General features: G+C 39.7%; 1 protein-coding gene across 3 annotated transcripts in view; it reads left to right on the forward strand.

Annotated features, from left to right (window-relative positions):
- The window catches only part of MYLK (myosin light chain kinase), a 195,708-nt gene that overhangs the window by 111,754 nt on the left and 59,741 nt on the right, over nucleotides 1–24,213 (forward strand). For all 3 annotated transcript variants that reach the window (XM_010407059.4, XM_010407062.4, XM_010407061.3), the window contains 6 exons: nucleotides 541–678; nucleotides 1,289–1,486; nucleotides 2,665–2,911; nucleotides 10,622–10,702; nucleotides 11,060–11,949; nucleotides 21,595–21,711. In XM_010407059.4, coding sequence (XP_010405361.3) covers nucleotides 541–678; nucleotides 1,289–1,486; nucleotides 2,665–2,911; nucleotides 10,622–10,702; nucleotides 11,060–11,949; nucleotides 21,595–21,711 — 1,671 coding nt within the window. The remainder of the gene's footprint in view (nucleotides 1–540; nucleotides 679–1,288; nucleotides 1,487–2,664; nucleotides 2,912–10,621; nucleotides 10,703–11,059; nucleotides 11,950–21,594; nucleotides 21,712–24,213) is intronic.

The following is a 24,213-nucleotide window of genomic DNA, read 5'->3' on the forward strand; positions in this document are numbered from 1 at the left end:
GGAGAGGAGTGTGGTGAACTCAAACCTATTGGACATTGACCATCTAACAATCTAAATGGTTTGTAATTTCTTACAGAGTTGCAAATCCTGTGCTGCTGTGAGTTGACATTTGTAACTCATCAATCATGACAATGGCAACTTGTAACATCCCCTAGGGCTTTTAGATTCATTTAACAGTGATTAAAGGCATTGAATTTTTGGTTACAAGTTTTTGGGTTGCTTTGCTTTTTTTTTTTTTTCACCTGGGCATATATACTTGGGGAAAATGAGTGTAATTTCTCAGTGATATTCTCTGATGTCTGATAACAATGATTTAAGAGGATTCTCGGAAGGAGGACAGTTCCATTCCTATTTCTTGTCTTTCTGCTTGGAATACTGGTAAGGCAAAACAGCTGTATTGGGTGGTTTCAGTTATTTTTACCTTCTGAGAGCTGAAACAAAACCACTGTCTCAAAATCGTATTGAGCCTAAGGCCTCAGTTAAAGTTTGTCATGAAAATTCCAGTAAGAGACCCCTTTTGTTCTCTTTTTGACTTCACAGAAAAGAAGAGCAGCAAGAAGGCAGAAAGTGCACAGGCTGCAAAGATAAACAAGACTTTTGCACCCGTCTTCCTTAAAGGCCTGACTGACCTCAAAGTAATGGATGGAAGTCAAGTGATAATGACTGTGGAGGTATCAGGTGTGTTGCTATAGAATAGTATTACGTAAAAAATTAGAATCCTGCTGCAAAATGTGTGGCTTTTCCATATTTTTAGCAGGTGTCTTTGCATTTGGAAACAATATTTCTAGGAACCAGTTTTTTAAAAGTTAGGTTTGTCTAATCCAATCTTCAGTGAGGCTGAACACTGTCCATTGTTAACATGTTAACATGTTCTGTAGAAGTGTTTCTTAATTGTAATGATATAATGATATAAGTTTAATATGCATCCTCTTGTTGAAGTGGACTTGTAATAGCTTTTGTTGTGAACCAAACAAGATTAATGCTGCAGAAAGAGCAGTCCTGGTATGAACTTTGGTATCAGAAACTCTTAATAACCATCTTCATGGTGTCTAGAACTCATTCTCCCTCTCTCTTGTATTCATGCTTCCCTTATTCATTTGTATTTTAGCCATAAAAAGACAATTCCACATTACTTAGCATTCAAAGAGTTAATAATAGAAATTCCTGAATTTTAAAGATGAAATTGCAGAATCAGGTGGCAAAAAAATAACCAACTTTATTCCTTTTCTTAATTGACATATGGTGGGATTTTGTGTGTCTCAGATTTTTGTTGCTTCCTATTTTGTAGCTAACCCACCTCCTGAAATTATCTGGCTGCATAATGGGAAAGAAATCCAGGAGACAGAAGATTTCCACTTTGAGAAGAAAGGCAATGAGTACAGTCTGTACATCCAGGAGGTGTTTCCCGAAGACACAGGCAAATATACCTGTGAAGCCTGGAATGAAGTAGGAGAAAGTCAAACACAAGCTACACTGACAGTTCAAGGTATAAAGTTCCTCTTTGCCTTACAAAATGGTGAAAGAAAATTATTATTCTAATGTGCTGGAGGAATGTCTATTTAAAATACATGAGTGTTTATGAGGTTTGTTGCAAAGGACGCTCAGGTTCTCACATCTGAATTAAAAAGGATATTGAGCAGAAGCAGATTTTAAAAAATCTTTTCACTCTGGAACATTATGTTACTATTTCAAAAATGCATTCCTGAGTCCTATTTCAGGGACAAAGCAAAACTTCTGCTAAGTGCAGATTCAGATTATAACTATCAGGCTTACTTAACTATGGATTAAAGTAAACCTTTTAATATGTTTTTGTTTCTAATTAAAGCCCTTAGTATTTGGAAAAGCTGTCTAGGAGCTAGGTATCCTGGCTTTAATGTTAGCACTGTAGTGGTAGCAGGTAAGAAAGACACAATTTCTGCAGTCTGAGAACTACCTGCCAAAAATTTGGTTTTGAATCTCCTCACATGGCGTAAACCCCACAGTAAATGCTCAAGTACCTACAAACTTCCTGTGATTGAGCATGCACTACCCTTGTGACAAGGACTTCTTGTAGTATTACTGAATATTGACATTTCCTCAAAGCCATTAATGAAAATTATTAGAAATCATTGTGAGACTTTTTTTATTTTTAATGTAGAATATCTTATCTGCAGTGTTTGATAGAGCTGTTTAGTCTGTTGTCACTGTCTGCTCTGAATTCAGACCTTCCTCTCTCCTCCAATCTCCCCTGAGATCCAGCCTCAGGGTCAGTCTTCTATATTAAATGCAATTTTATACAGTTGTTAATGATGATTTATTACATGAGCTCTCAACTGCACAGCAGTCATAGTACTGTTACTTGCCCTTAAACCTATTCCTACCCATATTGTCTAAGGACAAATCTCCAAGATTCCTTTTAGGGCAGCTTTAAAGTCCCTTCGTTTTGCTCTTAATATAAGCCTGGACTGAGCCAGTAAAGTGCCAAGTAAATGATTAATTTTAGTATGAACAAAAGTTACATCCAAAATTAAAGCCTGACTTATTTTCAGATTAAAAACTTATACCCTGGATGTTCAAAATAACCTTCCTTGCCTGTGATTGCTTTCTCTGAAATTAGTTAGCTTAGTGGTGACATTCAAGCTTGGCATTTTCTTCTGATTTGTAAACTGTGTTTGTAATCTACAGAACCTCAGGATGGTATTCAGCCCTGGTTCATTAGCAAGCCGAGATCAGTGACAGCAGCTCCTGGGCAAAATGTCCTGATATCCTGTGCCATTGCTGGAGATCCTTTCCCCACTGTTCACTGGTTTAAAGATGGGAAAGAAATAATACCAGGAACAGCGTGTGAAATCCTGCAAAATGAAGACATCTTCACGCTGGTCTTGAGGAATGTGCAGTCTCGTCATGCAGGGCAATATGAAATTCAGCTCAGGTATGTTTGGTGTGAAATAGAAGGTTGTTCCCTTTGACCAATTAGCTTTATTTACCCGCAAGTTGGAACTCCCACCTGAAGAAGACAAGAGTTCCATCCTATTCATGTGAAACATTAGGGTACTGAAGGAACAGAATATTTCTGAGGGTTGAAAAGAACTAATAAAACTCCAAGAGAAAAGAGGAGACACTAGAAGAGTCAGAAAAAAAGGACAAAGCAATATGGTTTCTTTTTGGGATCCTGAAGAGCAAAGCTTTGTGGCAGCAGTATGGGAAGCAATTTCTAGCAAGGAAAACTACAATCAATGTCTTAAGTTTGGAACTATTGCTCATCATGTTTGGTATCTCTCTAGGTGTTTGTAAGGATGCCTCTTTCCATGGGAACAACCTGACTTGGGAGAGCTGTTACATAAGATCCATACCTTTAAGGGGAAAAAGTGTTTCCTGGCCAAGTTTGAAATGTCTGAATTTTATATGCAAGTTTTAGTCTCCTTTTGCTGATGTATCTTTGAAACAAGGCACCTTGATGCTTTGAACATCTTGTCATTCCTACAAAATCTGGAAGAGTTGTTTTGAATTTATTTTTTTTTTATTCTGGTAAAATAACTGTCCTTTAAATGAAGAATCATATTTGCTGGCTCTTTACCTTGTAAAAAGTGTCACAGCATTTTCCACCTCCAGTGGTGAAGACTACATATCGCCTATGTGGCTGTAGAAAACATAGTGTAAAACTTTAAGGTGATGTTATCATTCCAGGCTATTTACTGTGCATAGATGCAGTTGCTTTACTTGGCTAATGTTTGTGCCTTTCTTTATGAAAATTACTTAGTCATCATGGACATTTGAATGCATTACACTGGAAGAAAATTATCTGGTTTGCTCCACACACTAACTTTTTAGTCCAGGTGCAGTAGTCTGAATTGTCCTTTGCCGACTTGCAAATAAATTACTCATATCTTCTTAATACAAGGAGGGAGGGAATTTCTTAATAAACTCAAGCTATTTAGCTTGTAAACAATGAGTTTAATTTTTTATAGTTACAGTTTGTTTTCCAGCCAGTGTGGCCCAAATGATGGATATGTCACTGTGTAGATGCCTCCTAGCTCAAAAGCATGTTTCCATAGACTATCACAGGCAGACACTAACTAAGTTCAGTAGTATATTTTAGTATTTAAAGTCAGATGAGTCACTCACTTTTCACCAGAAAAGGGTGGCTTAGAAAGTTATAGGTGTTGAATATCAAGATTTCCTATAATAACGTTTTTCTACACTTAATTTCAAGTCTTATTAATAACATTTATATAGGTACAGCTGCATGTGCTATGACCTTCTTGCAAATCAGCTCTCCAGTAGATTTAGGCCCTTTGGAGTCTGCAGTAAGTTGTGAACTGGCTCATTTCAGAACTGGCTTGTTTGCAACTGTCCCAGGTCATCTGGGACATTCATAATGCTGATTTGTGCAGGTTCATGTCTACAGAAATCCTTGCATTTATGTTACTTTGGGGATCAGGGGTGTTTCTAGCACTCGGTACCTCTGGCAGGACTAGAAATGCCAGTTCAATTTCATTCAGGTCACCAACCTCAACAGGAGAGAGCAGAAACTGTGAGAATTGCTATCTTCTGCTGGCACATTTCCACACTTCAGTGTGTGTGCCCTGGGCATGGGCATCTTCTCTTATGATATGCCGGTGGTTTCACTTGAACTGAGAAGAGAATGAGATATTTCAGCAAAACTTCAGGGAGGGAAGAATGAAAGAGGATAAAGGAGAGCCAAGAGAGCTTTGTGGAGGATTTTGTTGGGACTGATGTAGGAAGTTGGCCATAATGATCAGCTGTAGTTGGTGATCACTCAGGCCAAATTCATCACTGGAGACCTTTTTCCAAAGTGGAAGCCTGACAATATCATAACTCTAGAATGTACACTTAGAAAATAAATTATTTCAGAAAATTAGCAAGGGAAGGAGAAAAAGTAAAGTTGTAGCTAGAAAGCAGCACAGCAGATTACATGCTAGTTGCAGCTATTCCCTAATCCTTTCACTGGAGAAATAGCTGGGGATCTCACAAAGATCAGTGCATTCATGTTGGCTTTTTCTAATTCGTAATGAGTAAAGCTGTGCTGCAATTAGAGCAAAGGGAATGCTGATACCTCATTTTACCCTGCTGTCATTTGTAAAATTCCAGTTAATGTTCAGGGAAAGAAAGTCATATGTTTTTAGGTACTGGTTATGTGCTATGAGTAACAGAGAGGTAACAGCCTCAGGCATATCCAAGGAGCCAAAAGTCAGCTGTGTAACTTCAAGTTTGCAATAGCGTTACAATAATTTTCAGTACTAAATAGTCTTGTCTAAATAGCTGTTGAACTGGCTGCATTTGTCTTGAATACTTGATTGAGAATTGTTTATATATTCAGACAATATCTGAGAGGAAGAGAGCTGTGTTTTGTGTCTTTCTCTCAAAAACTCCTACAAAGTCCATTAAAAATACGGAATAACTGAGAAAACACAAGTCAATTCACTGAAGAGTTTATAGAGGATACAGTAGGCTATTTTTAAACATAATCATTTTCATTTCAAATGAAATGTGCACCTCCTTTTCACATATTAATTTTAGAAGCAGGTTACATAGCTGCTCTTAGGGAGTCATTCCTTCTCCAACTCTCTTAATTTAGTCTGGGCATGGTTTCCTACTAGTGTTATTTATTTTCCAATTTCCTTCTCCATTATTCTTAAGCTCTAAATTCTGTCCTAATACCTGCACAATTCTCCTTTTGTGTTGGGTGCTCACAAATTAAAACTCTGGTCTTAAAAATGTGGGTTTAACAAAAGATCTGTTTTTTTCTTGCTGGTTCTTTCTTCTTTAGTCAGAGTGGGCTGACAAGGACGTGGAGCCCAGTGTGATTCTAGTGTGATCCATCCGTGATTGCTCATTGGCTTTCTGTCTTACCATCCCTCAGCATTATTTAGAATACATCTTTGCTTTGCCTTTTACTGTTTAGCAGACTTCTAAGTCTGGCTTTTAGCAGAGTAGCCTATGATTCCTCTACATTTGCATCTTTCAGTTTAATTGTCCTAATAATGTTTCATTGAGCCTGTTATGTCTCAGGCCTAGAGAAAGAGTGTTGCATAAATATTAAAAGAAGAAGAGATTCACCCAATACTGCAGTTCATCTATTGAAATTTGGACACTTTACAGCCTGCAAATCCTTAAAATGGAAAATAAAAATCCTTTTCCTTATTCATAAAAACATAGATATCTATTTTCCCTCCTGTTCTTTGCATCCTTCCAGTGATGCAGCTGCTGGTATCCTGTTATCCCAATATGACTTTTCTACATTCTTTCACTCAGAGTATACATCATAAATGAAGAGATAAACAAAAAGCCTGCAAGAACTGGACACAGACTCTGTTTGTTGAGCAAAACCTCTATCTTTATAGCAATACAGTCAACATGAGAGACCTCAGAAATCATCCCGCAGCTCCTTAAAGAAATCATCTGCTTTGTTAACCTTTCTCTTCTCAGACATTAAATATTTCTCTTCTCCCCTACTCCGTCTTCCATAAAAGTTTGGTTAGTGTTGATTAGTATTGATTTAGATATTTTGATAGTCTGCTTAAAATCAGGGAAAAACATTCATTTTACAAATCAGTGGTACCTTGAATACTCTGCAATTTAGGTTATATGAAAAGGACTCCTAAGATTACATTTCATTACATTCAACAGTAAATACAGTTCTGTCTTTCTTTAAAATTCAGTTTGCAAACCCTGTTTTCTCCTATCAACACCTTGTCTATTTTTAGAGAAGAAAACCATGACCCTTTCTTGTTCCATTCTCCCACTCAGTGCTGTAAAATGCAAATGAAATTATTGTTCTTTCAAGCACAAAAAGCTTTTGGCAAAACCCTCAAGTGAGGTAAATCAGCGCATCCTCTTTGAAGCCAGTAGAGCTGCTCTGCTTTATATCAGCTAAAGTTGTGATCCAGTAGATTAGTTGCTTTCTTTGGGTCAAAAGCTTCATGGAGTCTGGACTCTCTGCATTTAACTCACAGAAAAGCTGCAAAACCTCCTTCTGAGGCTTTGCCATTACCTGCACTGAAGCACCAGCTAAAAGTAGGGATCAACTTATTTGCCCCTTTCAGTTCATTCTTGAAAAAATGTAATTTACTCTGCAATATTTATTTCACACTTGGTAGGCTGGTAGGAAATTTCAGTACATCCCCCCAGTATAATTACAAGTGCCTTTTTTCCTGTTCCTCCAGAGAGTGCTTCCTAGGGACATGCAGACAATAAGTCTCATCTAAGGTTCAGTGAAAATATTTGAGTAGGTTCTGCCAAGAAACTACTATTTCAAGATATTTTGAACATAAAAGCCATTCCAGGGAAAACTGATCCCACAATAGGACACCGAGCTATTTTTAAAATTGCCTCAGGCTTTGCAGCTGGGGTTTTATTTGTTTTTGGTGGGCTTTATTATTATTATTCCTTGACATTTTAAAGATAAGTCTTGTGTATGAGCATTCTACAGAACAGTCCTGCAAAAGTCAACACTTCCAGGCACTTCTTCACAGCAAAGCTACTAAGCATAGGTTTTATCCATGTCTACTATTATTCCACAATAACAGAGCCACTAAGATCTGTCTGTGTCTAGGGTTTTGTTGATAAAATGCCAACACAGAGAACCTCAAGCTGCACCAGTAATATTGCTATTGCCCAGACTCAAAACAGCAGAGACGTGAAAGACTTGAAGATATTCCCATGTACTGCAAGGCTCTGTTTTTCCTAACTGCCCCTATGTATCTTTGTCTTGCCTAGATTCTAAAATTGTGTAAATGTAAAAATATTTACCGAGGTTCCAGAATTATTCTTGATTGAAATTGGTATCTAAATCACCCAATCCTTCTTAATTTTTCTTGGCTTGTTTCTCTTTTTCTATCCTGTGATCTCCAAGGTGGGTCAGTGTTTTTCACTTCACCTTTTTAGACACAGCCACTGAATTCAAAGATGAAAGTATGTTCTCCCTACTCCTAAAATCATCAGTTTGATTTCACTGGGAACAGGACTTGCCCTAGGAATGCTACACTTTTGAGCAGACACAGACTCAAGGTTTGTGTCCACTAGTCCGGTTTTCAGCCATTCACTTGAATCAGTAATCATAAGATCAAAAAAACTATTTTTTGAATCATTTTTCCATCTAGGTACTTGTATGTCCCACTGTTGCCATAATTTGTAAGTGCTTCCCAAGGTTTTAAAAATAGAAAGAACAAAATGCTCTCCTACTTTCTTCCCCCCTCCTTTATTTTTCAAACCCTGTGAAAAATAGCTTGCTTTAGAAGGATTTACTTTGCCTGCCCTATTTGCTTCTTTGCATATGCGAAGAATTTGCAGAGGGAAGGATGCACTGCAGAAATGGGTTCTGCAGAAATGCTACCATTCTTCACAGTGGTCAGGACCACATTCAGTATCCCTGCATTCCTCTCCTGGGACAGTGCTGTCTCTGTTACTTCAGCCTCTCCCACTAGTGACACAATTCTTGTGGACAAATATTTTTTGCCAGACAGTCATGACAGAAGCTGAGCAGGGGTACCTCAACATTTAATGTACTCTGAAAATTGTCTATACTTAAGCATGCATGGCTTGTCCTTTGTCAACTTTGGACTGGTTTTAAGTCCGGAACAGGAGGGATCTTCAGGTAAGCCAACAGCCTGTTAAAGCCTTGCAGCACTGGTGAATGAGCAGTTCCAGAGTGTGTCTTCTTTCCTTAAAAACTTTGGAGAAGCAGGGAAAAAACTTCATGACTTCCTATAGCCGTAAAAGGTCCTGGTTTGAAATGCATTATTTGAAAACAACAGGTTTGCAGCAATGTTGGTCCCCTGCCATAACTTTATGCCAATCAGTATGTTGGGAGGGGGGGACATGCTATTTTTTTTATTTATCTTTCCATTTGTCTTGATTTCTGTCTGTTTCTCTTGCTTCCAAATGGAGGCCACCCATAAGAGTAAGAATGGCATGTCTCCAGTGCAAGGCTGAGTTAAATACTCTCTGCATTGACTTGGATCCTCTCCTGCCCTTTGGACAGTTTCTGTTTGGTACTCAGATGTTATCTAGGTTTTTTTGTATTGGAGGAAATGAGGGTTGTGGCTTTCAATGCTGTCCTCATTGATTGCCTTCAATAGCAGTTTGTAGTGTACATATTCTGACTTACTGGATATAAAACTGTTAAAAACATTTCCCTGGTTTCTTGTTGTTAGTGGTCTTAAGGTCAAATAAGATATATTTCCAACAGCAGGGCCTTTACTTTGAAATCCAGCTATTTTGATCAAAGCCTCCAATTCTTTGTAGTTTTCATATTAGGCTGATCCACTGTTTCTTTTTCTGAAGCAATAGAAATCAAGGGAAATCTTTCTGAGAAGGTGATGGCACTAATTGCTCCTATAAAGACAAAGCTTTGTGCTGAATCTGTGATTCTGTGATCTGTGTTAATTATCTTGCCTTTGCTGCAAGTTAAAAATGGGTGAAATTATAGGGTTTTCCTCACCCAAACAGTACCATATCTAGGAAAGTATTTCCATGCTCTATTTAAAAACCAGGCCAGACAATATATTGATGGCAAGCTAACAGTCCTGAGTCCATGTTTTAAACTTCAGGGCTAAGTGGACTTGAAGGTGCTCTTATCTAGCAAGTTCAAAGCAGAACACAGCTGGGAAAACCTGCCTCTCTTTCCCTCCTCCCCTCCAACACACATGTGTTTTGCTCATGTCCAGGAAATGTTTTCAATAGCAAAAATTATTTTTGTTCAAAAAAGACAAATAATCCAGTGCTTTCTAGTCCATTTACAAGCTTATACTTAAACTGGGAAGGACAGAAGTGTGCTCACTAATAAAAGATATCTCTAGTCCTCAATCAATTCAAGTCTGGTTTTTTAATAGCAGTCAGGGGAATGGTGGCAATAGTTACACAACTGCTGCCCTGGGGGAGTTAAATTTTGCTTTTGGCATCTCCTGTGTTAAGCAGAGAAGAGCTGTTTGGGGCTAAAAGAATGATATATATCTGCTGGAGGGAGGGAGCTGCAGGGGAGCGGGGAGCACTTTAAATGAATTCTTTAATGGGAGCCCTTTCCAGAAGGCATCCGTGGTATTCCTCTGCAAAAGGAAGAATAAGTACTCAGCACCATATATGGTGACACTTTTATGTTTTTTAATATAAACATGTACAGGCTGGAGCAATCCATGTAGATGGGTTTTGCTGATTGGCTGGGCCAGAGGGGAGGGAAGGAAATGAGACCCTGTTTTTAATATCTTAACATTAGAAAACTTAAGAGCTGGGGTTTGAATAAATAAACAGTAGGCAGAGTTGGAAAGATTTTCAGCTTTGCAAAATAGCCCTTTCCTCTGTCTTGATTTTCCAGCTTTTGTATTTATTTTCCTTTAGCTTGTTTGTTTGCAGCTGCTTCATTCTGTAAATTGCTTTGAATTTTGTTCAGGGAGTATGTTGTTCCCAGTGCAGATAGCAACAGATCAGTAAAAGCTATTTGAGTTAGCTTGGCTCCAAATATAAGGGGACCAAATCCATTCAGTCAATCCCCACAATGCTGGGCATAGAAAACAAGAATGCCACACTGGGTTTGAGCTGCTCTAGTGCAATACACAATCACTTAGCTCAGGCAAGTTGCAGAGGAAGAAACCCCTGTTTTTCTGATTTCACTTAAATATTTCAGGAACCAAGTTGGAGAATGCAGCTGCCAGGTGTCTCTGATGCTGCGGGAGAGTTCAGCTTCCACAGCAGAAATGCTCAGAGAGTGAGTATTTTTCCCAGGGACTTGCATGGGTGGGTTCTATTTTTTGCTCTGTTAATTCCCTGCCCTTACAGACCCAGGCTGGCTGCTGTTCAACCTAATCCCCAAATGTGACCTAACAAATTGTTTTCATCATACAAGCTAAGCACATTTTACCAAGCCAGAGTGGAGAAGATCTTTTTTGTTTGTGCCCTTATATGGCTCCTGAAGTCATCATTGATGCAATAAACTAATGGAGTATGCTCCTCTAATCAACCTCCCCTTCTATAAACACATTTTGTTCCTGCTCTGAGATTGTTCCCTGACATTTTTAAACCAGCCCCTTTCCTGGCTCTCTTTCTTTTCTTTTTCGGATCATAGTGGGAGGGAATCAGCCAGCTCTGGAGAGCAAAGAGATGGTGGAGATCATGGTAAACTAACATTTGGTAGAACAAGTGGCTTCAAAAAGAACAGCAGTGTAACCAGAGTAGCTGAGGAAGAGCAGGAAGACGTCCGAGGCGTGCTGAAGAGGCGAGTGGAGACTCGGGAGCACACAGAGGAGAGCCTGAGGCAGCAGGAAGCTGAACAACTTGATTTCCGTGATATTTTAGGCAAGAAAGTCAGCACCAAAAGTTTTTCTGAGGAGGAACTGAAAGAAATCCCAGCTGAGCAAATGGACTTCCGAGCAAACCTGCAGCGGCAGGTCAAACCCAAGACCTTGTCAGAGGAGGAGAGGAAAGTCCATGCTCCCCAGCAGGTGGACTTCCGCTCTGTGCTGGCCAAGAAGGGCACCCCAAAAACCCCATTGCCAGAGAAGGCACCACCTCCTAAACCTGCAGTTACAGATTTCAGGTCGGTGCTGGGCTCCAAGAAAAAGCCACCTGCGGCGAATGGCAGCGCTGGCACCCCAGCACCAAATGCTCGCACCAACTCTGAAGCCCAGAATGCGACCCCCAATTCTCAAGCCCCTGTTGCCAAACCAGCAGTGAAAAAAGAGGAGAAGAATGACAGAAACTGTGAACATGGGTGTGCAGTGGTGGATGGCGGAATAATTGGGAAAAAACCTGAAAACAAAGCACCAGCAAGCAAACCACCAGCAAGCAAAGGAACAGCACCCTCCTTTACAGAGAAGCTTCAGGATGCTCAAGTAGCTGATGGTGAAAAACTGGTCTTACAATGTCGGATTTCCTCTGATCCTCCTGCAGCTGTCACCTGGACTCTAGATAGCAAAGCCATCAAATCATCAAAGTCCACTGTCATCTCCCAAGAAGGTAAATTAATTGCATTACAAGCCAGCTGGATGGCACGCTGTTATATCTGGCTCTTGATTAATAATATTTAGTTCATTAAAGGTAATGCAATACTTTATTTAAGTCCTGTGCCAGTAACTATTCCCAGATGCAGCTTTCTTGTTATTTCAGTGGAGTACACAAGGAACAATATTGTTTGACATTTCTTGCAGATTCCCCTTTAACAGCCTGCAGATGTAAGTTTTATAAAGTTGAACTTCTTGCATTTTTAACTGCTGTTTACATTGCTAATGCTGTTTAAGGAGCTGGTACGTGCTGCTTATTTAAACTGAACTTTAAGGATTTAGAACATTGAAAACATAATAATATTATTTCTGGTTTACAAACTCTAATTCTTCTGTATGTTTAGTATTTCAGGCTTTTTATTGCAATAGGAAACACAGAAGCAAAGAGGGGTTGTGTCATAGAAAGAAATTACTACAAATACAAGTTAAGGTCAGAGTTGAGAACAGATTTCCAGTGTATTTAATGCCCCACCACAGATGCTCCTATTGCTGTTACAAGCACTGAAATATTTGAACTCCACTGTCTTGGTGACTTTTAAGTAACTTCAAAACTGTGTAGAATTTGGTAGAAGTCACTAGAGGAAATACTTACTGTTTTCAAACTGAGTGTTCCTTTATATTTCAGATTTTGGATGATCAAACCCTACTAGACTGGGTTTTTTTGCATTAATGTTGTATCTAGACAAAATATATTTTCCTTGGCACAAAAATAGGAAGGAAGGACAATTGATAGCACAAAAAAACTTCTTTACTTCATATGTGCTCCGTAAAACACTGAGGGAATCGTCTAAGAATGGTATCCTCTAGTGTATTGTAGCAAAAAAGTTCATGTTCACAGTACGAATTACAGCTTGACACAGGGGTCTGCACTCTTACTTTTGAATCTTCCTTCATTTAATCCAGGCTATTTTTAGTGTTACCAAATGAGATCCAAATTAATATGCAGGATAGTTCAGCACAACCAGTGAATCCTTGTGCAGTGTTCCAAGCAGAGTAGCACAAGCATTCTCCTGAAGTGGGTGCAGTCAGAAACAGCATTGTTTTCAGAAAGGGTTGGGGTACTCAAGTAATGCATTAAGGAGATACTAAAATAAGTAGATGGAGAAAGGGAGATGGTAGCAAGTGCGTTGTGTCTGGTCTGTGTCTGAAGTAGCAAAATGTTTTTATTTTGTGAGTACATGTTGATTTTCACCTAGGGGAACTCCATAGAATAAGGATAAGTGTCATGTACATGAGGAAACATTGGCTGGTGGAAATGCCATTCATATGAAAAGGACTGACAGAATCAGTCAGTTTAGCTAGCCTTATGCTGGAAGCAAGATTTCAAGGCTTTTCTTGGAGTTGCCCAGAGTGGAAAAGAAATTATACATCCCCAAGTTCCATGACTCCTGTCAAATTACATCAGATAGACAGCATCTCTGTACCAAAGCTTCTGAGTTTTGGTGTTATGGTGCTGCAGAAAAGCCTCCTAAAGTCCCAAAGCTTTGATGTTATGGTGCTGCAGAAAGCTGTTTTCTTGACTGAAATAATCTGAGTAATTGATTGTTATAATCCCCCAACTCATATTCACTCTATAAAATGGTACTGTGGAGCTGCAAATCTGGTGTAGCTGTTTATGGTGAAGTGATCCTGATGTCCAGAAATGCCCTGCCACCTGCCTGAGCAGGGAATGAGACTTTTCCCATCCAGTTTGTCTGGGCTGGGTGACGGTCCAGGGTGTCACACACTAGCAGTGCTGTCCACTGAGGTCAGGATCAAAGGTCAGCACTGCATAAGGAATCTACTGTTCCAGGACAGCTTCTTGCAGGGGGTGCAGACACTGTCCTTGTGTTCCACTTGTACCTGCACTTTTACACTTGTATCATGCTTAGCAGTCGGTGTTATCAGTACTTCAAAGTCAGGCTTTCTTTGGCACATATTTGCAGAGGATCTTAGAAAGAATTATTGCACAGGGATGTAAGTTTTTTCCTTTAATGGAAAGACAAGGAATGAGGATTAGAACTATTTTTTTTTAAACCTCATTACATACCCTCTAGTACACTGAGAGGGTGCATTGCATGATGGTCTATTGGGGTTTTTTCCTGACAGTACCTGCTAGCTTTGGCACTCGGAGAAGAATGTGTTGCTGCTCTCTCACTGTAGGATGCTTTCATGCCAACTGTTAAGTAATTAACTAGGTATGCATGATACTTTAAGTAAGTTCCAGATTTCATAGAGATTCAATTTTCACTTTTTCCCTAATTAGGACCACATACATACTTGAGGGAGCCAAGGGAGGAGAAAGAACAACTGGAGTAACAGACTAGAACTGAGAAACTGCAAATTCATTCAGTATCAGGAAATACTGTTCAATAGGGAAACTGTATGGATTAGTCTCATAGATAGTGTTTGGTGCAGCTTTAAAGACAGTAACACTGGATGCAGTACACAGCAGGCCAAAGCCAAAGTCCCAGTGTTCATCCTTTGCCCCAAACACTGAAAATCCAACTTTGTCACTCGCACAGGTGTCATTCCTTCAGCAGCAGTGCCTTTGGCAAAGCTTGGAACAGCATTTAATGGGCCATGGAGATAATGCTCTAGTGTCACCCTCAGCTGAAAGAAGGTTGAGTCTGTGGGGAAGAAGAGGAATTCAGAGCAAACAGACCTAGCTAACCTTAGTGGGTTTAGGTCTTGCAGAGCCATTTTTTATTTCTTTGGTGTGATCTTGCTCCTCTTGTGTTCAGCAACAAAATCCACTATGGAAGAGGATAGACTAGATCTGTTCTTAGCTATTTCACCGACTGCTTTTGTGCTGCTGTGATGTATGATGGTGACCACGGGAGGGGGGTTTCCAGATTCTCCAGAGGTATTTCACAGTAACTTATGTGTTCTTAATGAGTTGGATACTGGAAAATTCTCTATCTAGTGTAATGCATGTCCATCTGCTTCTTAGCCACACTACTAGCCCATCTTAGTATGGAATACTGTTCCACAAACTTGTTAGTGTAAGTAATGCATGAACCTCCAGAATGCCATGTATTTGTGGTTTGGAAATTGAATTATTCCTCTCTGTCATTCCCAAAAGACAGGAGGAAAAAAAAAAGGCAAAAAGAGACAGCAGATTGCTCATCTCCTGATGCCAAATAAATTGTGAAGATAAATACATAAAATCCAGCCTCAGGAGCATGTGATTAAACAGTGGCATATTTGGCCAGGAAGGTCAAACTTATGTGTGTAACAAGTTGACAGGACAGGCAAACTATGTAAAACGATGTCCCTTTGTCACTCACTGAAAATAACTTTCCTTGGCATATTTGTCCTAGTTGATAGTGAGGCTCTTAGAAACAATGCTGTTCACAGGTCTCCTCTGTGCTTGCAGAGCCTGACTGACACTAAATTGGCCACCCAAGGCAGTTTAGCCATTGGAGTGCAGAAGAAGGGAGAGTGTTATCCATGCTCCTGTACCATTGGAGAAGCCTGCATACAAACACCAGCATCAGAATAGTCTCTGACTAGTAAGGCCTTTGCCAAAAGAAAAGCTAAACCCTGCTCCAAAAAAGACCTCCATCTGCCGGCATATTTATGCAGTACTTGTGCTGTGTTCTGGTAGTTCATCTGGGGCTTGAAATGTATTCCATTATTCCAGGGTTAAATTTAGTTGGAAGTCAGAATCTGGGCAGTATTATCCTCTATGTCACAATCACAACAATGGCTAATATCATGTCACATTCCTTCCATTTTCATTTCAACTATTTTCCCTTTGAAATCATGAACATCAGTACACTTGTTCTTCCATTCCTTTTAACAGCTCCCTAAATAGTACTCTGTTGGTTGATTGGCATGATTTTTTGCCTAATGTATCATTTTTATTGTAAAGTGAGCTCTTGCACTGTTTTTCTGACATGGTACAATTTTATTAATGGTTTGATTTTATATTTTCCTTCTTTTAAACTTGTCAGAGTGCAATTATCTACATTCCTGAGATAGATAATAATGTGCTTTTTGCCCATGAAAGATCAAAATAAATTGTTACTAACAATAAAAAGAGGGTACTCATAAATTAGAGCATTATATGATATGGGGTAGATGATGCATGGTTAAGAGGCACTTTAATATGAGAGACTTCTTTGTTTGAAGTTATGGGGGGCTTTTTGTTTGGAAAAACATTTTTAAGAAGGCTCTAGCAGACACTGCAGTGAAGTTAGACATATAAGGACTGAGTAGAACAATTTTCCTCACACGGTGAACTCTCTAGAGCAGGACCCATTTTGTTTTACACTTGTATAGCACTGGCCCAGCAGGGCCCCGTGCTACTGTCCTGCTGTGTGACTCACTCTTGGACGGAAAATCCATGGAGGAAGTTCTTGCATGGTTCCAAAAGTTGTTCCATAAGATGGTAGTGAAAGGGCTTTGCAAGCCAGCATCCTTAGTAAACTGGTCAGCTGAGGTATACAGTGAATACAAGCCAAAACTGGCAAACTTGTAATTTTTAAAGTCAGCTTGGTCTGCTATGTTTGCATAGATTTATTACTATGTGACTATATAGATGGAAGAGGAATTGTCTAATATAGTCTCAGGTAGCAGTGGTGGTGTCGTTTAGAAAATGCCCTGAGTTTGTATTGCTTTGTCTAAGCCAGCATTTTTTTCTTCCCAAGTTTCTTGGCAGCATAAAGATTTAGAAATCTTATTAGCAATAATGCCTTAACAACTTTCCTGTGACTTAACATAACTCCTAAATCTTCCTATGAGTTGTGCAAGTCTGTGTCTGCCAGTCTAACTAGGATCTGCCGTGACTTTTTTGTTTTCTTTCTAATTAACTTTGAGCAAGAATTTGGTGTGTAATTAACATGACTTTATGTACTGCTGAAAGTAGATGGATTTTGCACCTTACAAAACCTTCTGCAGAACGCCTGAGTCTAGGGAGATCATCATTTCCGACACAACACCATGTTTTTCACAGGCCACATTTCCCTCTTTCATTTATGTCTGAATCTATCTTCTTCCAGAAAATGCATGTAGTGTGAATTTAAATACAGCAAAAGAGAGACATCTGCTATAACCACTGGTAATTTATTGCAATGTCTAACTCTTCTAGTAAGAGTTTTGTTACTAAATCAAGAAACAAAACAATGCCTTATTTCTAACTGGATAGAATGGCTTTGACTCTTGTAACCAAGATATCGTTCTCTTTTTTTTTTAAATTTGACAAGTCAAGCTCTTACTAACTTTTTCTGCATGATGTGCTTCATCCAGCCCTTGGAGGCTTGGGTTTGTTTTGATTTGGTTTTCTTTTCAATACCTCCTCTCCAGTTGCTGTTTGTTGGTTTATTATCCTGTTATAAAACAGCAGCAGAATCATGTGTGGGTATCAGCATCAGTGAGATGGAGGTCACCTTCCTGTTGCTGCCCTTACTGGAGGTTATTGGTCCTCTTCCTACCTCACAGTGTTGGAGCTCATGTTTGCCATTTCTCTGTTCAACCTTTAAACCTTCTGAGTATTCAGCATCCCTTGCTGCCATCATTGCTTGTCTTTTCACTATCTCAAGCCCCATTTTCTTTGACTGAATGGGACTCAACAAGTAAATGAGATAGTTTATGAGGACTGTCCTCTTTCTTCTCTTTCTGACTTTTTCCTTTGCAAGATTCTTTCTAGCATCTGTAAATTTATAAAAGTTAATTTATGAGTACTTCCACATCATAGATTAAAATATTTAATAGCTTGGGTCCTAGTCTGATCACAGAGGAAATCCACTAGAAACAGACTGAGTGATGATTTCCTCTTGTCAGCTTCTTTAGGTGATCTTTATTATAGCAGTTCTCAGTCTTCCTAAATCAATGTCATCAATATAGTAATGTAGCATTAATAACAGCAGAATAATGTGAGCGATCACAAATATTTCAGTAAAGATTAAGAAAATTACCTTTGCACAGATGCATTTGCCAGTTAAATGTCTAATATCATGAATCATGGAAGTAGGTTTTTTACATTGTTTTCCTTAAAACTATCAGTTAGCAGTAATTACATTTGACATTTTTTTCTTCTCTGAAATTCACACGGTTTTTTCACTTGTTTTTTTGTTGTCATTGTAGTCAATATTTTCAAGGTCAACCCGCTTCTCATTTTTAAACATAACTGTGACACTAGCACTTATTTAAACTTTCCCAGACAATTTAAGACTTATTAGAAAATTAACACTATATGCCAATGAGTTCCTTAAAAAATTATTTTGTCTCCTAGGCAAAATTTCTCACAGATGAGTGTTTATAAATATTGCCTAAATACTCTACAATACTTTTTTATACCATGGGATACAACTGAGAAAGCCATAAACTTGAGTCTGCATCATGGACAGGAGTCAGGAGGTTGGCCAGCTAGATGCCAGTGTGGGGAATGAGAATAAGGAGCTGTTTTTTGTTGGTTTGTGTATTTGTTTTATATCTGAGGTTGACTTTCTGTGGAGTTTCATGGAAAGAATGCAGAAGCCTAGAGATATTTTAAACTGTCTTGCACTATTTTTGAGTAAGTCATAGAACCCTTTAATAGCTCAAAATTCAAGGGAAAGGCTTTGTGTATCTAACCCAAAGTCTCCAGTAAACTATCAGCTTCTGTGGCTGCTAAGGTCTTTTCTAGAGCTGCACCAGTCCCAATGTCTAAGTGGTAGATTCCAGTATTCATGTTTATTCCAATCCTGCACTTTGGGACAATGTTTAAGGATCATCCATGGCCTGGTTCCTAAAAAAGTAGAGGGTTGAGGGGACAAAATAGATAGCAAGTATTTTTAGTTGACTGGGATTTGTGAACTGCCAGGATTTCAGAATACCCAACTGGAATAACCAGTCTGGGCTTTCCAGCAGTTCTGAGAAAATAATCTTGTTTCAGGTCATGAAGGGGTTTGCAGAGGAAATACCAAATACTTCATTGAAAGACTTTTGGCCTTCTAGCCCCGGGAATTGACTGTAGCTCTAGATCACAGAACATAGGCCTGGTGGAGAAGTTTCTGGTTCTTATGAAATCTTACCAAGTTTTGCCTGAGTTTCGGTGATTTGGGTTTTTTCCCTGGTTTTCTATGAAAATGAGGTTTCTAGAGCCGTGCTCCCTCAACCTCCCCCTATACTCCTGATCCAACCTGGCCAATACTTTCTGATCCATTGGCCAATTTCATACCTAGTCCTAGTAGTCCACAGTTTCACAAATACTAGTGGCTATATAAAGGAACGTGACTCAAATTATCTCATTTTCCCTTCACTCCTCCAGTGACTGGAGGGCTACTGCCATTGTATTTGGTGGTAGCAAGAAGCCCAACAATCCCCATGTACTTTGCATATGCTGTTCCAGTGTAGTTCCTGGGGAGAAAAAAGAAGTGGAGGAAAATAGGATGCAGATTATTTCCACAGGGAGGTGGGAGTTAGGAGGAAAAAGAACAGATTTCCTTCACCTTCCTCACAAAATAACTTCATTAAATGAGTGTTGACCCTGTGTCACATTAGTCTTCAATGAGCTGAGGAAGGGCTTTTGAGCAGGTAGAAAACTCCTGCAGAAGCTAAAGTAAATTCTGCACTGTTCCAGTTCCTTAACAATTCATTTATTCTTACAGGCCAGGCTCCTTTCCTCCAGTAAGGTGGCCAGAGGTCTCCTTCATATGTGTGTGTCTTTGTTCCATAGTTTCTGGTTTTTTCAGCAGCATCTTTCAGTTTCAATGTGCAATGTTTTCTAATCATGTTACATAGATTTCTACAAATTCTTAGACTGGAAGTTATCTTTGGCTTGCTCTCCAAATGTCTCTTTAAACAGCAGAGACATGTGAATTTATATTTGCTAGATGCCTGCAAGAATACTTTTCTACTGTCTCTCCTCCATTTGGAATGGAACTGCAGCTCGTGACATTTTTGGCTTCAGCCTGACTCATGGAAAAGCATTGCTTCAGGGAGGGCATGTGGATTTTCTTTTCACCCTTTGGCTGGCTGCACACAGCCCATGTGAGCGAGGGGTCAGTGCTCCTCTTCTGAGATAGCTTTCACATCATTTCTCAGGGGAAAATAGTCATTATTTAGAGCTTCTTGATTTTGTGGAGGATGATAAAGAGGGGAAAACATAATTTTCTTCCAATCGTTGTGTGTTTCTGGCAAACCAAATTTGTTGGAAACCATTTGAAAGTTTTTTAGAAGATTTGTCTTGAATAATGACATCCAAGTTTAAAATGAGAGAAAAATCTGAATGCCAAGAGCATAATTGCCATGTCCGAATGGAGCTTGTCTCCAAAGAGAACCAGTACATTCCCAAAGTTCTTCAGATGGAGGGGAGTTCTTTTCAAGGTCCTTTTCATGGACCAGTATCACCTGTGCCTGTGCCATCTCCCGCATCACAGGGGATACATTTGATGTGGAGCCTGGGGTTGAGCACTCTGGAAGGCAGAAGGCAGCTTCCAGTTACCATAGAAAGGTGCTGGGAGATTTCCTTACATCTCAGGAAACAGGGTAAATATCTGAAAAAAACCCATCTATTCAATCTTGCCATTAATTAGGAACGACTGTGGGAAAGGTAAATGGAGGAAGGGGGAAGGTTTTACTGCAGCGGAGGTAAGTGGAGAGTGGAGGTGTTCTGGACAGGCCAACAGCAGTGGGCAGAAATGCACAGTGTCTGAGGCTGTGTTCAGGGGACAGACCCAGCTTTCCAATGAAGAAGGAGAAAGAAAGCAAGCCCACACTTCACCCTCACTTAATGAGGGATATTTGGAAGGGGAAAGTGTGGAGCATTTTAACTGGGGTTCACCCTGCAGAGGAAAGTACTTCATCGTTCCAAGCAATGCAAGTGAACGTAAGGGACAAAGTTCTTCTTCCTCATCCCCCATCTACTGGGAACAACTTCTGTTTTGGTTCACAGAGTTTTAATTTTTAAGAGGAAATGTATTTCCCTTGGGTCATACCAAGCTTCCCTTCGTAAATAACGAGCTTATGTCGCATCCTGTTTCTGCAAACCCAATTAAGTCAAATTTTGGGATTTTGTTTGGAAAGAAATGGATTTGTTGCAGTGGCAAATTTTATTGTGACTATTATGATGGACTTTCTAATGGATGTTTTACAATACCAGGCAGTTATTCATTCGGAAATTCAAGCAAAAAGAAAATGTCTTTCGGTGCCATTTGTAAACTTAGGCACTAAGCTGAGGTTCTGGTCTCATACATGTGAACACTCATGGGAGTGCTAGAGGCAAGGCTGAATCAAAATATTGCAGATGGGCATTTCACAGTAACCCTCTTACTCACGCTCTTACACTATGAGCACTTTTGGAAGAAAGTCACCTGAGTGAGGACTTCTGATCTCTGCTGTAAGACAAAGAAGAGCAGCAGAGGTGCTGCTCTGGGTCTTCTCTACCTTTATCCATTAACCAGTTCAGGGCTGCGGGGACAACTAGAAGTATCCTAGGGAAAAGCAATAAGATTCAATTTTTTATTTATTTAGCATTAATAAGGTTCCAATAAGATTGAATTTTTAAGGACAGCATTTTCTAGCAGTGAAGATCACCGAAGGACTGGCTCATGTGATGCCTTCTGCTCCTTACTAGCACTAAAGTTTTTGTGAACTGCAGCATAACATGCATTTGATCTCTCCCTCTTCTGTACAGGGACACTCTGCTCACTGACCATTGAGAAGGCCATGCCTGAAAATGGGGGCGAGTACAAGTGCATAGCTGAGAACCCAGCAGGGAAAGCTGAATGTGCTTGCAAAGTGGTGGTAGAAGGTAAGTACTGTAATGGGTACGAGAACACCCTTCCTTAGAACTTCCTCCTTTCCAACGTATTTCCCAAGAACAACGTTTGGGAACTAGTTACATACACAAAAAGAAAAAGAACTCTACCCCTTTCCCTTCTGCACTTGGTTGATAGATAATTCAATGTCTCCCATAAAGGAGCATGAGCAGAGAGACAGTACCATACCAAGGGCTCTGGTTGCTTTGTGGAAAAATCTGTGTTCTCCTGCTGCCCACTGTATTTCTGCAAGGTTTCTAGAGCAGTAAGCTGAACTTGTAAGATTTGTTTCTGAGCTGTGTGCATCCTTTGAGAGCCCATAAAAACTCCGTGTGAGCCTAGGTGTCAGTCTGCCTCAGGACCGCATGTGGCACATTTCTCACTCTACAACTCCCCAATTCTTTGCATTCACAGTTGTTTGGTCATTTGGTTTTCTAGCGTAAGTGAGCAAAAATAAACAAATTAGCAGCTGAACAACCCTTGTGTTCCATAGTCTTAGAACATGGATAATTTACTGACTAAAGTACTTGTTTTCAGACACGGTCATGCTGATGACACTGTACTCTTGTCAGATAGTCTTGGCCTTGGGTGAGGCCAAGGTGAGGCTCAGCGAGACACAGAATTATAAAGCTGCCATGGAGTTTAAATTTTTTAAGGGGCTTTAAGTAACCAAATGTCCTTCTTATCAACTCACCTTCTGGTGAACTTATTTTTGAATACTCTGAGACTTGCTATTATAATCAAATGAACACAAAATTAGACAACAAGCCTAGTAACATGGAGCTTGGGTACTGAACCTTCACAGCTCTGTTGCAGATGTGGTATTTGTGGCAGGAGGTCTAGAAAAGAAAACTATACTTTTTTTCCTAATGTTGTATGACACAAGGTAAGAACGTGATCCTGTAACTCCTCACTAAAGGACAGTCTTCATGTAATTGGAAAAGGAATTAATTACACATAAACTTACAATTAAATGTACTGGCACCTCTAATGGCACCTTCTGTGATATTAACAGTCACAGCATAATCTGTCTTAGATATTTGATAAGCTATTTTTTATGGTTCTGTAATTTAAAGTAATAAATTTTGTCAGTGCTGAAGTTCAGAGAAGAGGCTTTAAGCAAAATCTAGTACCTGAAACACCTTAGCCACCACAGATCCAGAGTGTTGAAGGATCAGATTATCAAAAGCTTAGCATACAGTAGTTCTCTAGAGCTGCCCTAGCAACTTTTAAATGTCTCAGCCACTTATATGTTTTTCCTCTGTCTTCTGATCTCCTTCGAGTAGTTGCTTTTCTTCCTGAAGATTCCCTTAGCATACTTCCCCACTTCAAGTTTCCCACTGGACCATGCATGCTCTAGGAGGCTGCAGGTAGAGTTTGGCTTGCAAAATCTTGATCATGGGAGGCTGTCAGCTCCTTGCCCAATGATGTGAATGACATTACCTCAGCAGTCTGGCTTTCTGTGGTGGTGGCACCCACTGCATTAGGAGCTCACTGCTCACATCATGTTGGGCACCAGAATGACCACATTCCTTACCCCAATACTGGCTGCCTCATCTGCCTTTTTCATTCTCCACTGGCGTGCTACTGAGAAGAGGTTTTTGAGGAATGGCACCATAGAAAACTCCAGCTATTTAGGAAAGACGCCATTTGATATCCCATGTCTGAGACTGGCAGAAGGGATGACTGTTATTTTTAAATTAGAACTGTGATATAAAATGACAGTTCAAATTTCCTTCTTCTTCAGTCTACTTTCAGGATCCCAGATGCTGATTTTTAGACTAAGTAATCATAATAATTTCATTTCTTTTGACACCATGGACTCAAAATAAGAATGGAGGAATGTTTGACTTCACTTGGCAGATCTGTAGAACCTGAGTGTCTGACCTCTCACACAGCCTCCTTCTCTGAATTATTTACTAGGAGATTCTCTCTTCCCCTGTTAACTTTTTAGGAAACTTAGATAAATTTTCACACTCTGGCACCTAGAAGAAGGTGACTAAAATAGCTGTTTCCGTAACATTTATGTCATCTTTTTCTCTGGTAGCTAACAGCTCTCTCACTCACAAATCCGCTGAAAGCTGAATATTTGAAAGCTGTAAAGTGATACAGCTATTGCTGAGATCATAATCCATAATCATAATCTTTCTTCCAAAGATAAATGTCAGGATCAAACAATCTAATAAGCAGAGCTTGTCAGGATTTACGTTATAGGACATGGAATCCAAGAATGGTTTGTGTTGGAAGGGACCTTAAAGATAGTTTTGTTCCAGCCCCTGCCATGGCCAGGGACTCCTTCCCGTAGATCGGGTTGCTCACAGCCCCATCCGGCCTGGGCTTGCACACCCCCTGGGATGGGAAGTCCACAACCTCTTTGGGCAACCTGTGCCAGTGCCTCATGATCCTCACAGTGAAGAATTTCTTCCTAATATCTAATCTAAACTTCGCCTCCTTCATCTTAAAGCCATTCCTGCTTGACTTGGCACTACAGATCC

This window comes from Corvus cornix, chromosome 7 (assembly GCF_000738735.6).
Source record: "Corvus cornix cornix isolate S_Up_H32 chromosome 7, ASM73873v5, whole genome shotgun sequence".
Classification (NCBI taxonomy): Eukaryota; Metazoa; Chordata; class Aves; order Passeriformes; family Corvidae; genus Corvus; species Corvus cornix.